Source organism: Acinonyx jubatus, chromosome B2, assembly GCF_027475565.1.
Source record: "Acinonyx jubatus isolate Ajub_Pintada_27869175 chromosome B2, VMU_Ajub_asm_v1.0, whole genome shotgun sequence".
NCBI lineage: Eukaryota > Metazoa > Chordata > Mammalia > Carnivora > Felidae > Acinonyx > Acinonyx jubatus.
Genome location: NC_069385.1, coordinates 119,692,843 through 119,710,030, shown reverse-complemented (window position 1 = coordinate 119,710,030; position 17,188 = coordinate 119,692,843). Strand labels below are relative to the sequence as shown.

Sequence of the window (17,188 nt, the reverse complement as noted above, 5' to 3'; positions counted from 1 at the left end):
AGAAATATTAAAGGGGACTCTTTGAGAAGAAAAGAGAGACCAAAAGCAACAAAGACTATAAAGGAACAGAGACAATCTACAGGAACAACAACTTTACAGGTAATACAATGGCACCAAATCCATATCCAGCACTGATTACTCTGAATGTAACTGGACTAAATGCTCCAATCAAAAGACATAGGATATCAGAATGGATTTTTAAAAAGATCCATCTATATGTTGCCTACAAGAGAGTCATTTTAGACCTAAAGACACCTGCAGATTGAAAGTGAGGAGATGATGAACCATCTATCATACTAATGGATGCCAAAAGAAAGCCAGAGTAGCCATACTGATATCAGACAAACTAGATTTTAAACCAAAGACTGTAACAAGAGGTGAAGAAGGGTATTATATCATAATTAAGGGCCTATCCAACAAGAAGATCTAACAATTTCCAGGTACCTGGGAGACAGAGTCGGTTGAGTGTCTGACTTCGGCTGAGGTCATGATATCACAGTTTGTGGGTTCAAGCTCCACATCAAGCTCTGTGTTTATAGCCCGGAGCCCAGAGCCTGGAGCCTGCTTCAAATTCTGTGTCTCCCTCTCTCTCTGCCCCTCCCTGCTCACATTCTGTCTCTCTCTCTCTCTAAAATAAACATTAAAAAAATTTTTTTTGAGATCTAACGATTGCAAATATTTATGCCCCTAATGTGAAAACAGCCAAATATATAAATCAATTAATAACAAATTTAAATGTTTATTTTATTTTAAGATAAAGAGAGAGAGAAAGCACAAGCGAGGGGGAAGAAGCAGAGAGAGAGGAGAGAGATAGAATCCCAAGCAGGCTCCACGCCATCAGGATGGAACCCAATGCAGGGTTTGATCTCACAAACCATGAGATCATAACCTGAGCCGAAATCAAGAGTCAGACACTCAACTGACTGAGCCACCCAGGTACCCTCAATTAATAAAAATCTTAAAGAAGCCCACTAATAGTAATATAATAATAGTAGGGGACTTTCACACCCCACTTGTAGCAATGGACAGATAACCTAAACAGAAGATCAACAAGGAAAAAATGGGTTTATAACAGCACTATCAACAATAGCCAAAGTATGGAAAGAGCCTAAATGTCCATCAGTGGATGAAGGGATAAAGAAGACATGGTATATATATACAATGGAGTATTACTTGGCAATCAAAAAGAATGAAATATTGCCATTTGCAACTGGGTGGATGGAACTAGAGGGTATTATGCTAAGCAAAATTAGTCAGTCAGGGAAAGACAAATATCATATGACTTCACTCATATGAGAATTTTAAGACACAGAATAGATGAACATAAGGGAAGGGAAGCAAAAATATAAAAACAAGGAGGGAGACAAAACATAAAAGACTCTTAAATATGGAGAACAAATAGAGGGTTACTGGAGGGATTGTGGGGGGGGATGGGCTAAATGGGTAAGGGGCATTAAGGAATATACTCTTGAAAACATTGTTGCACTATATGCTAACTCACTTGCATGCAAATTAAAAAAAATAAATTAAAAAAAAAAAAGAAACAAAAACACAGTGAGATATCATACCTGTCAGAACGGCTCAAATAAAAAAGACAGGAAATAACAAGTGTTGGTGAGGATGTGGAGAAAAAGGAACCCTTGTACACTGTTGGTGGGAATGTAAGCTGGTACAACCATTGTGGAAAAATTAAAAATAGGAATATCATATGATCCAATAATTCCACTACTGGGTATTTACCCAAAAAAGCAAAAACGCTAATTCAAAGGGATACATGCAATCCTATATTTATTGTAGCATTATTTACAATAGCTAAGATATGGAAACAGCCTAAGTGTCCATCAATGGATGAATGAATAAGGAAGATGTGGAGTATATATGCAGTGGAATATTACTTAGCCATAAAATTGTGAAATCTTGCCATTTTGGCAACATGGATGGACTTATGTTAAGTGAAATAAGTCAGGCAGAAAAAGAAAAATACCATATGATTTCACTTACCTGTGAAATCTAAAAAACAGAACAAATGAAGAAACACAAACAAAAGTAGAAACAGACTCATAGAGAACAAATTGATGGTTGTCAGGGGGAGGTAAGTGGGGGAAGGGCAAAATGGGTGAAGGGGAACTGTGAGGTACAGGCTTTTATTTAAGTCACAGGGGTGAAAGCTACAGCGTAGAGAATATAGTCAGTGGTATTGTTATAGCATTGTATGATAACAGATGGTAGCTATACATTGTGGTGAGCATAGCATCACGTAGAGTTGTCAAATCACTATGTTGTACACATGAAACTAATGTTACAGTGTGTGTCAACTATACTGCAATTAAAAAAGACCACATTACTGAAAATGGAACCTCATTAACTTCTTAATAATAACTAGTATTTGGGGCACCTGGGTGGCTCAGTCAGTTAAGCGTCCGACTTTGGCTCAGGTCATGATCTCGCGGTTTGTGAATTTGAGCCCCACATCAGGCTCTGTGCTGACGACTCAGAGCATGGAGCCTGCTTCAGATTCTGTGTCTCTCCATCCCTCGGCCCCTCCTCTGCTCATGCTCTGTGCCTCTCTGTCTCTCAATAATAAATAAACGTTAAAAAATTTTTTTTAAATAATGATAATAACTAGTATTTACCTGACCAGGACAGGTGCTAGGAAGCAAGTCCATCTAAACTAAAGCTATTTGTAGTCTGTGAGCCAACGCTAGTCTATACCAGTCTACAGTGTTTTGTTACCAGCCCACCATGAGAACTGGAGAGTGAGAGTAAACTGGAAAGCTCTATGAAGGTTTCCTTATAAGCAAAATATAAGGATTTATATATTCCCTTGAGTCTACTAAACAATTTGCTGATCAGCTTTTGTAGACCACATTTGAGTAGAACTATCTTTAAACTAAGAAACTAGATTTAAAAAAAAAAAAAAAGCTTTTTGGAGGTGTTACGTAAAAACTGATAAATGTTAGGGGCACCTGGGTGGCTCAGTTGGTTGAGTGTACCACTTCGGCTCAAGTCATGGTATCATGGCTCATGGGTTTGAGCCCCTCCTCGGGCTCACTGCTGTCAGTGCAGAGCCCACTTCAGATACCCTGTCCCACTTCTATCTCTGCCCCTCCCCTGTTTGTGCATGCTCTCTCTCTCTCTTTCAAAAATAAATAAACAACAACAAAAAAAACTGGATAAATGTTAGGGATCCTTTCCTTAGAAATATATCCAAGTATGAGGAAGTATAAAAAATTAATATAAAATGTCAGTGCACAGACTGGATCTTTAAAATCTAGTAAGAACAAACACAGGGAAAAGACATTTTGAGTAGTCACTTCACCGGCCTCCAATGCCACTCCACTTATTTGTAAGTATAAACTGGTGTAGACAAGAGCTGGATCCTATAACAGACTATCAGGTTGTCATTCCCACCAAAACCACCTCCATGACCACCACCAAAGTTTCCAGAACCACTTCGATCTCCTTGCTGGATGAAGCACCAGCCATCTCTTGCTTAGATAGAGCTTTCCTTACTTCACAGTTGTGACATTCACAGTATGGTGTTGTAGACAGTCTTGTCTACTGAGTCATGGTCATCAAATGTTACAAAAGCAAAGTCTCTCTTTTTACCACTGCCTCGGTCAGTCATGATTTCAATCACTTCAATTTTCCCATACTGTTCAAAATAATCTCTTACATGATGTCCTTCAGTATCTTCTTTAATGCCACTGACAAAAATCTTTTTCACAGTTAAGTGAGCACCAGGTCTTTGAGAATCTTCTCTGGAGACAGCCCTCCTTGGTTCTACAACTCTTACATCCAGCTTGTGTGGTCTTGCATTCATGGCTGCATCCACCTTCTCCACAGTGGCATATGTGACAAACCCAAAGCCTCAGGAGCTCTTGGTGTTTGGATTTCTCATAACCACACAGTTTATAAGTGTTCCCCATTGCTCAAAATAAGAGCAGGAATGGGCACAATCCTTCAAGGAAACAAAGAAAAAAAATCAAAAATTCAAAGATGGGGGCTGAGGGCCTAACCCAAGCCTGACCTTAGGCTGACCTGGCCACATAAACTACCTCTGTCCTGGACACAGTACAGGCCTGGGTGATGTCCCAGTCCCTGTCATCACAGATCCTGGTGGGACAAAGTTGCACTGAAGAGACAAGGACAAAGGAGCAGAGAAAATGACTCTGCTTAGGAGTGACCATGTCAAAGCCCAAAATGCACTGAGCACCAACTGGTCACAGTCCCATCCATGCTGGTGCCTCACAGCCTCTCCTGTAACCACATGCAACAGACGAAGCACAGCAAACATGTGTATTCTGGAAGGTTCTCAGTGCTTCCATTTATTTCTGTTCTCAAATTTAAGGAATCATCTCTTTTAAATAACCCATCAATCAACCCCCCATGATAAGAATGTGGAAAAAAAAACAAATTTATATTCATATTCCTATTTTCAATATAAAAAATGTTGCAACTCAGTGCAATGTGAAGTTAAGACAGAGATAGAGACATCTAGTCCTGCTTCTTCTGCTAGAACAAGAAAGTAGATTAGAAAGGGGCAAAGGTCAATGTGGGGAGGTGTCATGGTGGGCAGCGTGTTGGGCCAGTCTCTCCACCTCCTCTCATTATGCTAAGTCACATTCAGACACACTTTGCAGAAAGAAAGTGCAGTCAGAGATTCCTGAAGTCACAATGGGGAGTGGGATTGAGAACTAACCTTGTATTACTTAGTCCCCCACAAGGTGGCTGGCTCACACTGTGAAAGAAAATAATCATGAACAAGTTCAAGTCAGTCGCTTTAAGTGGTGACATTATGAGCAGCCCACCATATGCTCAAAATGTCCCACTCAAAGAACCCCCATAACCCAGTCGTGTCCCCTCTGCTCAACCCCACACTTCAGGTCTCTCAGGGCCTTACCTTTAGGAGTTGCGAGAGACACATCAGAGCCCTGGGCACTGTCATCACCTGGGGTAGAACAAACAGGACATGATCAGAGCCACGGGAGATGAGACTAAAGGAGGAGCTATGGTGGGGGGTGAGCTCCCCATGGGGTCCTGTCTACAGTATCCCAGGGTTTCAGGGATCACCCCCTCCATACTTACATGCAGCATGAGAGTAGCTCAGTCCTTTTCCTCCTGTGGGAAGAAGACATCATGACAGAGGCCAGGGAGAAAGCCATGATGTCCTAAAGGAATGTCCCTAGTCCTGGATCCCAGGAAAGTTTCCAGAACTCTTAACCATACCCAAGGCAGGATCAAGAAACATAAGAAAAGTACATGTGTGTGGACCAGACCAACTGCACTTCTGGAGTCTGTCCTCAGCAGGGGAATTCCCTTCTGTCCTATGACTGTTGGGAATCAGGTCCCCATCATCAGATTCATTAGGGTGAAAATTTGCCCTTCACTTTCACATGTGATTTACTAAAAGTGTGAGTGTTAGCAGTCAGCTCCAGAATGAGCAAGCACATGCATGTGGATGGTACTTCCTATTAACAAAGCAGGACAATCTGCCACTGGGACTTGAAACCCTGCAGTGGAGTCAGAAAACTCAGATCCTCCCACCTCTTCCCTACCTGGGCTCTTCTTCCTCCAGATCGCAATGCCAGATCACAGCTCCAAGGAGAACCAGACCAGCAATGATGCCCATGATAGGGATGGAGGGCTGAGAAGTGACTTTGGGAAGGGGAAGGAAGGTGAGGGCCCTGACCCCAGGCATCAGCCCCCACCCTGCTGGAGTTCTCCACAAGGGCTCCTGATTCCTCTGAGAAGAGGGTCTATGTCCAGGTCTCCCCCCTTATCCTGTCTCAGCATGAGGGGCTTAGGCAGCTCCACCATGCTGCCTGTGGCACGTGTATCTCTGCTCCTCTCCAGAAGGCACCACCATAGCTGCCCCCTTCTGGAAGGTCCCATCCCCCAAAAGTCTGGTGTCCACAAGCGCTGTGTCCGGGTGTGGTCTTCCCTGTCATGCTGCCAGGTCAGAGTGATCTCTGCAGGGTAGCCCAAGGCCCAGAACCTCAGGGTCACCTCATGTCAGAGGTGGGGTGGTAGGTCATGTGTGTCTTTGGGGAATCTGAGAAAAAGGCTCAGAAAATTAAAAAAATTTTGCTTTGGTCATACATCACACCAGCAGCACTCATGTGACTATCCTGAGAATGGATGTGGCAACTGAAGTGGGGGAAGGGAGCACAAAACCCAGATGCCAGCCTGGACACAGGGACCTGAGATCATTTCTTATTCCTTGAAAAGTTCTAGGATGAAGACAAGACAGGACAGACTAGGAGGCTACAGCTCTCTGAGGGAAGAAAGGGATTTCTGGTTCTGATCTGGGTGGAAGCAGAGTGACTCAGAAAAGTTCAAACACATAGTACATGGGGCAGAGAACAAGGCCTGAGAGAGAAAGTCCCCCACAATTCTTAAAGCTGCTAACAGAGAATCAGAGGGTATTGCTAGTTGGTTATTGCAGGGATGGATGGTTTCTTCCTCCATCCCTGGGGGACTGGATCCCTTAATTGTTTCTGAGAGAAGGGCTGGGCCCCTAGGCTAGTTAGTCACTCTTCTGGCAGAGGATCTGAACTGCCAAGGCTTAATCCCTCGACTCCTGACCTATGGTATTCGGGCACCTATTCCATTTTCCTCCCCTCTTCCGGGGAGCACAGCCCTAGTCTCTGGAGAGATCTCAGAAGTGCTGAGGTGACTCTCCCAACTGCGCGCTGCAACCTCTCCTTCCCTTTCTCCAGGTACCTGCAGAGCCTATACCACGCATGCACGTCACCTCCAGGTAGTTCCTCTGGTGCTCCGCCACACTGGCCGCCTGCCACTTGTGGCAGGTGACCTGTGTGTGTCCGCCACGGTTCAGGAACACAGGTCCTCATTCAGGCACAGTTGTAGGCGAACTGCCAATGTCTACTGAGCAGGGGTCCATAAGAAGCCACGAACCCACCAGGCAACCATAGGTCACATGGAAGGTGAGACCCTGGCCATGCCCCCAAAGTCAGCCCTGCACATAGTCCCACTCCCTTGAAGCACTGCCTGCCTGCCTGCCTGCCTACCTCAATGATGGGGAGTGGTGATTGGTCACAACCAGTTTCCAATTCAACAGTGGAGGAATCCCTGCGGGGTCTCCCTGGGTGGAGGGTCAGGGTTGGATTCTGAGGCCTCCAGAGGAAACTCCAATCCAGAGTCTAGAGAAGACGCTGTCCTGCCCATGGGAGATAGGGAGACTCGTGACCTGCGATCCACTCAGCTTCGTTCACTGGCCTCACTCTGGTTGTAGTGATTTTAGTTAGCCCCTTGGTGTAGAAATGTGTCTAAGAATATTGCAATCAGACTCATAAAGCTCCTAAGTTGTTGTACTTTCTAAATATATATATACATATATATATATATACATATATATACATATATATATGTATTTGTGTGTGTGTGTGTATATATATATATATATGTATATATATATATATATATATTTGTGTCTCTTTTATGGTTGTATTTTTTTTTTAAGTTTTAATTTAGGGGCACCTGTGTAGCTCACTTAGTTAAACATCCAACTTCAGCTCAGGTCATAATCTTATAGCTTGTGAGTTCAAGCCCCAGGTCAGCTAAGTGCTGACAGCTCAGCGCCTGGAGACTGCTTTGGATTCTGTGTCTTTCTCTTTCTCTCCCCATCTCACACTCTGTCTCTCTCTCTCAAAAATAAATAAACATTAAAAAAATTTTTTTAAGTTTTAAATTCTACTTAGTTAATATACTGTGTAATATTAGTTTCCAGTGTACAATACAGTGATTCAACAGTTCCATACATCACTCTGTGCTCATCACAAGTGTAATTCTTAATCCCCACGAACTATTTTACCCATTCCCCCACCCGCTTCCCCTCTGGTAACCATCAGTCTGTACTGTATAGTTAACAGTCTATTTCTTTGTTTCTCTCTCGCGCCCTTTTTCTCTTTGTTTATTGATTTCACTCATATGTGAAATTTAAAAAACAAAACAAAGAAGCAAAGGGGGAATAAAATAGAGGATTCATAGTTGTGTTTTTATTTTTTATTAGATTTTTTTAAATGTTTTATTTATTTTTGAGACAGAGAGACAGAGACAGAGACAGAGACAGAGGTGCAAGCAGCGGAGGGGCAGAGAGAGAGGGAGACACAGAATCCAAAGCAGGCTCCAGGTTCTGAGGTGTCAGCACAGAGCCTGACTCAGGGATAGAACTCATGAACCTCAAGATCATGACCTGAGCTGAAGTCAGATGCTTCACCAACTGAGCCACCCAGGTGCCTCTTAGTTGTATTTTACTTTTAAGATTTATTTTAATTTTAGAGACAGTGCTTGCACGAGTTGGGGAGGGGGCAGAGGGAAAGAGAGAATATTTTTGTTGTTGTTTATTTATTTTGAGAGAGAAAGTGAGTGGGGGAGAGGCAGAGAGAGAGAGACACAGAGAATTCCAAATGGGTCTTTCATATATGGCCTTTATGATGTTGAAGTATGTTCCTCCTATCCCTGTTTTCTGGAGGGTTTTTATCAAGAAAGGATGGTGTATTTTGTCAAATGCTTTTTCTGCATCTATTGAGATCATATTGTTCTTTGCTTTTATTAATGAGAGCATCACCTTGATGGATTTGCAAATATTGAACCAGCCCTGCAGCCCAGGAATAAGTTCCACTGGGTCATTGTGAATAATTCTTTTAATGTACTGTTGAATTCAATTTGCTAGTGTTTTGTTGAAAATTTTTGCATCCAGTTTCATCAGGGATATTGGTTATAATTCTCTTTTTTAGTGGGGTCTTTGTCTGGTTTTGGAATTAAGGTAATGCTAAGCTTGTAGAATGAGTTTGGAAGTTTTCCTTTCATTTCTATTTTTTGGAACAGTTTGAGAAGAATAGGTATTAATTCTTCTTTAAATGTTTGGTAAAATTCCCCTGGGAAGCTATCTGGCCCTGGACTGTTGTTTGGTGGGAAATTTTTGATTACTGATTCAATTTATTTGCTAATTATGCATCTGTTCAAATTTTCTACTTCTTCTTGTTTCAGTTTTTGCAGGTTGTATGTTTCTAGGAATTTATCCATTTCTTTCATATTTCCCAGTTTGTTGGCATATAATTGTTCATAATATTCTCTTATAATTGTTTGCATTTCCGTGGTGTTGGTTGTTATCTCTCCTCTTTCATTCACAATTTTATTTATTTGGGTTATATCTCTTCTTTTTGATTAGTCTAGCTAGGGGGTTATCAATTTTATTAATTTTTTTGAATAACCAGCCTAGTTTCATTGATCTGTTTCTGTTATTTTGTTGTTGTTTTATTTTGTTTTGTTTGTTTCTATATTGTTTATTTCTGCTCTAGTCTTTATTATTTCCCTTCTGCTGGCTTTAGGCTTTGCTTTCTGTTCCTTTTCTAACTCCTTTAGGTATAAGGTTAGGTTGGGTATTTGAGGCTTTTCTTTCTTCTTGAGGAAGACCTGTGTTGCAATATACTTTCCTCTTAGGACTACTTTGGTTTATAGCATGTGCCCCTTCAAAACAGCACACCTGTATCCCTTGGATAAATACCTAGTAGTGCAATTGCTGAGTCGTAGGATAGTTCTATTTTTGATTTTTTTGAGGAACCTCCATACTCTTTTCCAGAGTGGCTTCACCAGTTTGCATTCCCAACAGCAGTGCAAAAGAGATCCTCTTTCTCTGCATCTTTGCCAACATCTGTTGTTGCCTGAGTTGTTAATGTTGGCCATTCTGACAGGTGTGAGGTGATATCTCATTGTGGTTTTGATTTGCATTTCCTTGATGAGTAGTGATTTTGAACATCTTTTCATTTGTGTGTTGGCTATTTGCCTGCTTCAATGGGAAAATGTCTATTCAAATCCTCTGCCCATTTTTTTAAATTTTCTTAATGTTTAGTTACTTTTTGAGAGAGAGAGAGAGAAAGAGAGAGAGAGTGCAGGTTGGGGAGGGGCAGAGAGAGAAGAAGACACAGAATCTGAAGCAGGCTCCAAGCTCTGAGCTGTCAGCACAGAACTCAACGCGGGGCTCTAACTCCTGAACCATGAGATCATGACCTGAACTGAAGTTGGATGCTTAACTGACTGAGCCACTCAGATGCCCCATCTTCTGCCCATTTTTTAATCATATTGTTTGGGAGGTTTGATGTTAAACAGTATGCGTTAATTATATCTTTGGGGTATTAACCCCTTATCAGATATATAATTTGCAAGAGAAGGAGTTAAGATGGGAGAGGAGTAGGGGCAACCCTAAGCTTACCTTGTCCCTTGAACACAGCTAGATAAAGATCAAATCATTCTGAACACGCAAGAAATTAACCTAAAGACTACACAACCAGAGGCAGAAAAACAGCACATCATGGAAGATAGGAGCTATGGAAAGTTGATGGGGTGGGGGGGAGAATTTCAGGTGCTGCAGAGGGGAGAGAGTCCTGGTCACCAAGAGAGGAGCCAGACAGAGAGAGAGAGAAAGCACGCGCAGGGGATTGCACAAGAAAAACACTTCCCGGGGCGCCTGAGTGGCGCAGTCGGTTAAGCGTCCGACTTCAGCCAGGTCACGATCTCGCGGTCCATGAGTTCGAGCCCCGCGTCCGGCTCTGGGCTGATGGCTCAGAGCCTGGAGCCTGGTTCCAATTCTGTGTCTCCCTCTCTCTCTGCCCCTCCCCCGTTCATGCTCTGTCTCTCTCTGTCCCAAAAATAAATAAACGTTGAAAAAAAAAAAAAAAGAAAGAAAAACACTTCCCCAAAACCAAAGGAGAGGGGCTCACTATTGCAAGTTTTTACAAGCAGTGGAGCTCAAATTCTGAGGTTTTAGAAATCTGCACCATCACTGGGGTCTTGCCTGGCAGGCTCAGTAGTGCTCTGGAAGGGAAGGAGGGTGGAGACCCAGGAGCAGACAGTGTAGTCTGAGGCTCCCTTGGATCGCTCAGGTTGAAACAGTTGCCTTTCTAGGAGTGTATTTGGGAGTAGCGGCATGGCATCTCCAAGGACAAAAGAACTAGCACCACCAAAGTGCTGCCCTGTTCACTAGCATAGGAACAAAGACACCGGTTGAAGGTAGCAAACCTTGGTACCAGCTTTTTGCTGCACTTTACCATAAACGCCAAACCTCTGTGCATTCATGCAACTGTTTTCTGGACAAACCAGCACAGATCACAGTGTGGCAAGATCCTCCCTCAGAGGCTCAGTATGAGTCTGAGCTGTACAAATCCTTAAAATCTGGAGTTTTGAAACCCAGCTGCATGCCTGAGATGAAACATGGGAGTACTGTGCAGCCTGGTAGACAGACAGCTTAGACACAGACAGGGTGAAGGCAGGGATCTGATGGAAACCAGGGACACAAGAGGGGTCATTGTGTGCTTTTCTGTGGGGGTTTCCTGAAGACTGGCAGGCGTGAACTCCCTGCTCCCTGGAGGAGAGAACAGAACGATGCCATCCCCCCCCCCCATCAGCACTGACTGACTTCAGTGAGCAACACAGTACCCCCCAGTGAAGGCTTACACAAAGCCCCATCCCCCTGTGTCCTGCAGGTGCATTTCCACGAAGGGCATGTCCACCAGAGAATCAGTGCAGCAGGCCCCTCCCCCAGAATACCAGCACAAACCCCTGGCACGCACCAAGTCTATGATCATAGAGTGCTTCAAAGATTCAGCTCTAGGGGAAACAGGATCTAGCTTCTTCTACCAAGCAGACCAAAACATACCTGGTTAAAATTTGCCACACAGTGGACAAGGTCCAAACACCCCACACACAGGCAAGAAGAAACTCTGCAGAGGACTGACTTGAGGGAAGGAACAGCCAAAACACAACAGCAGAATGCACAATCTGAAACACCTCCTGAAGCACCAGGCCCAAGACGGTATAAGACCTCTTCTTAATATAGCCACTATTCTCAGGAGCAGGAATATAACAGACTTTCCTAACATTCACACAAAAAAGAAGTGACCTAGAAAAAATAACAAGATGGAGGGATTCACCCCAAAAGAAAGAACAGGGAGAAGTAATGGCCAGGGGTTTAATGAAAACTGATATAAGATGCCTGAACTAGAATTGAAAACAACAATCATAAAGATACTAGCTGGCCTTGAAAAAGCATAGAAAACACTAGACAGTCCCTTACCAAAGAGATAAAATAACTAAAAACTACTCAGGCCAAAATAAAAAGTACTATACCTGATATACAAAATTGACTGGACACAATTACAACAAGGATGGATGAAGCAGAGGAAAAAAATCAGTGATATAGAAGAAAAATTATGGAAAATAATGAAGCTGAAAAGAAGAGGTAAAGACAAGTATTAGATCATGAATGTAGACTTAGGGAACTCAGTGATCCCTTAAGATGTATTAATATTGGTATCATAGGAGTCCCTGAAGAAGAACAGAATGAAAGGGGAGAGAAGGTTTATTTGAGCAATGATAGCTGAAAAGTTCCCTAATCTGGGGAAGAAAACAGACATCAAAATTCAAGAAGCACAGAGAACTCCCATCAAAATGAATAAAAGCTGGCCCACACCAAGACATATCATAGTCAAATTCACAAAATACACAGACAAGAAAAGAATCCTGAAAGCAGCAATAGAAAAGTCATTAACCTACAAGAAAAGACAAATCAGATTTGCAATAGGTCTGTTCACAGAAACTTGGCAGGCCAGAAGGGAGTGCCATGATATATTCAAGGTGCTGAATGGGGAAAACATGCAGCCAAGAATACTCTATCCAGCAAGGCTGTCATTCAGAATAGGAGAGATAAACAGATTCTCAGACAAACAAAATCTAAAGGAGTTTGTGATCACTAAACCAGCCCTGCAAGACATGTTAAAGGTGAAAGAGGATGCTTTGAGTGGGAAAGAAAGACCAAAAGCAACAAAGGCTAGAAAGGAACAGAGAACATCACCAGAAACACCGTATGGCAGTGGCCAAGTTCATATCTATCAATAATTACTCTGAATATAAGTGGACTAAATGTACCAATCAAAAAACATAGGGTATCAGAATGGATAAAAAATGCAAGATCCATCTATATGCTACCTACAAGAGACTCATTTTAGACCTAAAGACACCTACAAATTGAAACTGAGGAGATGGAGAACCATCTATCATGTTAACAGACATCAAAAGAAAGCCAGAGTAGCTGTACTTATATCAGACAAACTATATTTTAAAACAAAAATTGTAACAAGAGATGAAGAAGGGCACTATATCATAATTAAAGGGTCTATCCATCAAGAAGATCTAATAATTATAAATATTATGCCCCCTAACTTGGAACACCCAAATATATAAATCAATTAATACTAACCATTGAAAATCTCATTGATAATAACACAATAATAGTAAGGGACTTTAACATCCCACTTACAACAATGGACAGATCACCCAAGTAGAAGATCAACAAGGAAACAATGGCTTTGAATGACACCCTGGACTGGATGGACCTAACAGATATATTCAGAACATTCCATCCTAAAGCAGCAGAATACACATTCTTTTCGAGTGCACAAAGAACATTCTCCAGAATAGATCACATACTGGGTCACAAATCAGCCCTCAACAAGTACAAAAGATTAAGATCATACCATGCACATTTTAAGACCGCAACACTATGAAACTTGAAGTCAACCACAAGAAAAAATTTAGAAAGACCACAAATACATAGAGATTAAAGAATATCCTACTAAAGAATGAATGGGTTAACCAAGAAATTAAAGAAGAAATTTTAAAAATACATGGAAGCAAGTGAAAATGAAAACATGACAGTCCAAAACCTTTGGGATGCAGCATAGGTGGTCCTAAGAGGGAAGTATATTGCAATAAGGCCTACCTCAAGAAGCAAAACACAACCTAACTTTACACCTAAAGGAGCTAGAAAAAGAAGAGCAAATGAAGTGTAGAGCCAGCAGAAATAGAGGAAATAATAAAGATTAGGAGAAAAATAAGTGATATAGAAGCAAACAAAGAGTAGAACAGATCAATGAAACTAAGAGCTGGTTCTTTGGAAGAATTATTTTTTAATTAAAACAATTTTATTACTATAAAGCCAAGACTTATAAAGAAGAAAGTTAAAGCATACAGAAATTTAAGGATTACAGTTTTCCATACTGAGTTCCATACCGGTGTAACACCCTTCAGGTACCCAGGAAACTCTGAACCAGCAGTGTTCAGGAGGTGAATAGATCGCAACACAGACCAGCTTCTGAAGAGTGTTCTGAGGAGTGACTGGGTGTAAGGTAAACACATGTCCTGAAGCTTTCACTCTAGGGGCTAAAAGAATTAATAAAATTGATAAACCCTTAGTCAGACTTATGAGAGAGAGAAAGGACCCAAATAAACAAAACCATGAATGAAAGAGGAGAGATCACAACCAACACCACAGAAATACAATCACAAGAGAATACTAGGAAAATTTATGCGCCAACAAATTGGGCTATCTGGAAGAAATGATATATTCCTAGAAACATACAAACTACCACAACTGAAACAAGAAGAAAATTTGATCAAACCCATAACCAGCAAAGATATTGATCATTAATCACAAATTACCCAACAAACAATAGTCCAAGACCACATGGCTTCCCGGGGGAATTCTACCAAACATTTAAAGAAGAGTTAATACCTATTCTTCTCAAACGGTTCCAAAAAATAGAAATGGAAGGAAAACTTCCAAACACCTTTTATGAGGACAGCATTATATTGATTCCAAAACCAGACAAAAACCCCACTACAAAGGAGAATTTCAGACCAATATCCATGATAAACATGGATGCAAAAGTTCTCAGCAAGATATTAGCAAATTGAATCCAACATTAAAAGAATTACTCACCATGATCAAGTAGGATTTACTCCTGGGGTGCAGAGGTGGTTCAATATTCACAAATCAATCAATGTGATGCACCACATTAATAAAAGAAAGGATAAGAACCATATGATGCTGTCAATAGATTCAGAAAAAGGATTTGACAAAATACAGTATACATTCCTTTTTTTTTAATATTTTTTACTGCTTATTCATTTTTGAGAGAAAGAGTGTGAGCAGGGAAGGGGCAGAGAGAGAGGGAGACACAGAATCCGAAGCAGGCTCCAGGCTCCACTCTGTCAGTACAGAGCCTGATGCGGAGATTGAACTCATAAACTGCAAGATCGTGAGCTGAGCCAAAGTTGAAGCTTAACTGACTGAGCCACCCAGGCGCTTGTACAGCATCCATTCTTGAGAAAAAACCTTCAACAAAGAAAGTATAGATGGAACATACCTCAACATCATAAAGTTCATATACAAAAAACCCACAGATAATATCATCCTCAATGGGGATAAACAGTCTCTACAGTTCCTCTACAGTCAGGAATAAGACAGGGATGTCCACTTTCACCATTACAATTTAAGATAGTACTGGAAGTCTTAGACTCAGCAATAAGACAAGAAAGAAAGAAAGAAAGAAAGAAAGAAAGAAAGAAAGAAAGAAAGAAAGAAAGAAAGAAAGAAAGATGGAAGAAGGAAGGAAGGAAGGAAGGAAGGAAGGAAGGAAGGAAGGAAAGAAAGAAAGAAAGAAAGAAAGAAAGAAAGAAAGAAAGAAAGAAAGATGGAAGAAGGAAGGAAGGAAGGAAGGAAGGAAGGAAGGAAGGAAGGAAAGAAAGAAAGAAAGAAAGAAAGAAAGAAAGAAAGAAAGAAAGAAAGAAAGAAAGAAAGAAAGATAGATGCTGGAGAGGATGTGGAGAAACGGGAACCCTCTTGCACTGTTGGTGGGAATGCAAACTGGTGCAGCCACTCTGGAAAACAGTGTGGAGGTTCCTCAGAAAATTAAAAATAGACCTACCCTATGACCCAGCAGTAGCACTGCTAGGAATTTACCCAAGGGATACAGGAGTACTGATGCATAGGGGCACTTGTACCCCAATGTTTATAGCAGCACTCTCAACAACAGCCAAATTATGGAAAGAGCCTAAATGTCCATCAACTGATGAATGGATAAAGAAATTGTGGTTTATATACACAATGGAGTACTATGTGGCAATGAGAAAGAATGAAATATGGCCCTTTGTAGCAACGTGGATGGAACTGCAGAGTGTGATGCGAAGTGAAACAAGCCATACAGAGAAAGACAGATACCATATGGTTTCACTCTTATGTGGATCCTGAGAAACTTAACAGAAACCCATGGGGGAGGGGGAGGAAAAAAAAAAGAGGTTAGAGTGGGAGAGAGCCAAAGCATAAGAGACTCTTAAAAACTGAGAACAAACTGAGGGTTGATGGGGGTGGGGGGTGGGAGGGAGGGAAGGGTAGGTGATGGGCATTGAAGAGGGCACCTTTTGGGATGAGCACTGGGTGTTGTATGGAAACCAATTTGACAATAAACTTCATATATTGAAAAAAACATGAAAGAAAGAAAGAAAGAAAGAAAGAAAGAAAGAAAGAAAGAAAGAAAGAAAGAAAGAAAGAAAGAAAGAAAGAGGCATCCAAATCAGCAAGGAAAAAGTCAAATTTTCACTATTTACAGATAACATGATACTCCATGTAGAAAACCTGAAAGACTCCACCAAAAATTGCTAGAATTCAGCAGTCACAAGATGTAAAATCAATGTATAGAAATATGATGTATTTCTTTTTTTGTTTTGTTTTTTGGGGTTTTTTTTCTTTTAGGGAGAGAAAGTGCTAGCAGGGGAGAGGAGCAGAGGGGGAGAGAGAGAGAGAGAGAGAGAGAGAGGAAAGAGAATCCCAAGAAGGCTACATGCTCAGCACAGAACCCAACACAGGGCTTGATCTCACAACCATAAGATCATGACTGAGCCTAAATCAAGAGTTGGACGCTTAACTGGCTGAGCCACCCAGAACCCCACTGTTGTGTTTCTATACACAAGTAATGAAGCATCAGAAAGAGAAATCAAGAAATCGATCCCATTTATAATTGCACCAAAAACCATAAGATACCTAACCCAAAAGGGAAAATATCTGAACTCTTAAACTACAGAACACTTATGAAAAAAATTGAAGAGGACATAAAGAAATGGAAAAACATTCCATGCTCATGGATTAGAAGTACAAACATTGTTAAAATGTCTATACTACCCAAAGCAATCTACACATTTAATGTGATCCCTATCAAAACATCACCAGCATTATTCACAGAAATAGAAAAAACAATCCTAAAATTGTATAGAACCAAAAAAGACCCTGAATAGCCAAAGAAATTCTGAAAAAGAAAAGCAAAGCTGGAAG

At 41.3% G+C, this 17,188-nt stretch overlaps 1 protein-coding gene across 3 annotated transcripts in view; it reads right to left on the bottom strand.

The window, feature by feature from the left end:
- Positions 1-1,160: 1,160 nt before the first annotated feature.
- Positions 1,161-17,188, bottom strand: part of LOC106975947 (class I histocompatibility antigen, Gogo-B*0103 alpha chain-like) — a 32,873-nt gene continuing 16,845 nt past the window's right edge. Inside the window, exons 7-10 of one of the 3 annotated variants that reach the window (XM_053223367.1) lie at positions 5,089-5,121; positions 4,904-4,951; positions 4,703-4,741; positions 1,161-3,961 (exon numbers count right to left, since the gene is read on the bottom strand). In XM_053223367.1, coding sequence (XP_053079342.1) covers positions 4,737-4,741; positions 4,904-4,951; positions 5,089-5,121 — 86 coding nt within the window. In that variant the 3' untranslated portion in view covers positions 1,161-3,961; positions 4,703-4,736. Of the gene's footprint in view, positions 3,962-4,702; positions 4,742-4,903; positions 4,952-5,088; positions 5,122-8,068; positions 15,197-17,188 lie in introns of those variants that run through there. The other 2 variants (XR_008298851.1, XR_008298848.1) reach the window with 2 other exon arrangements.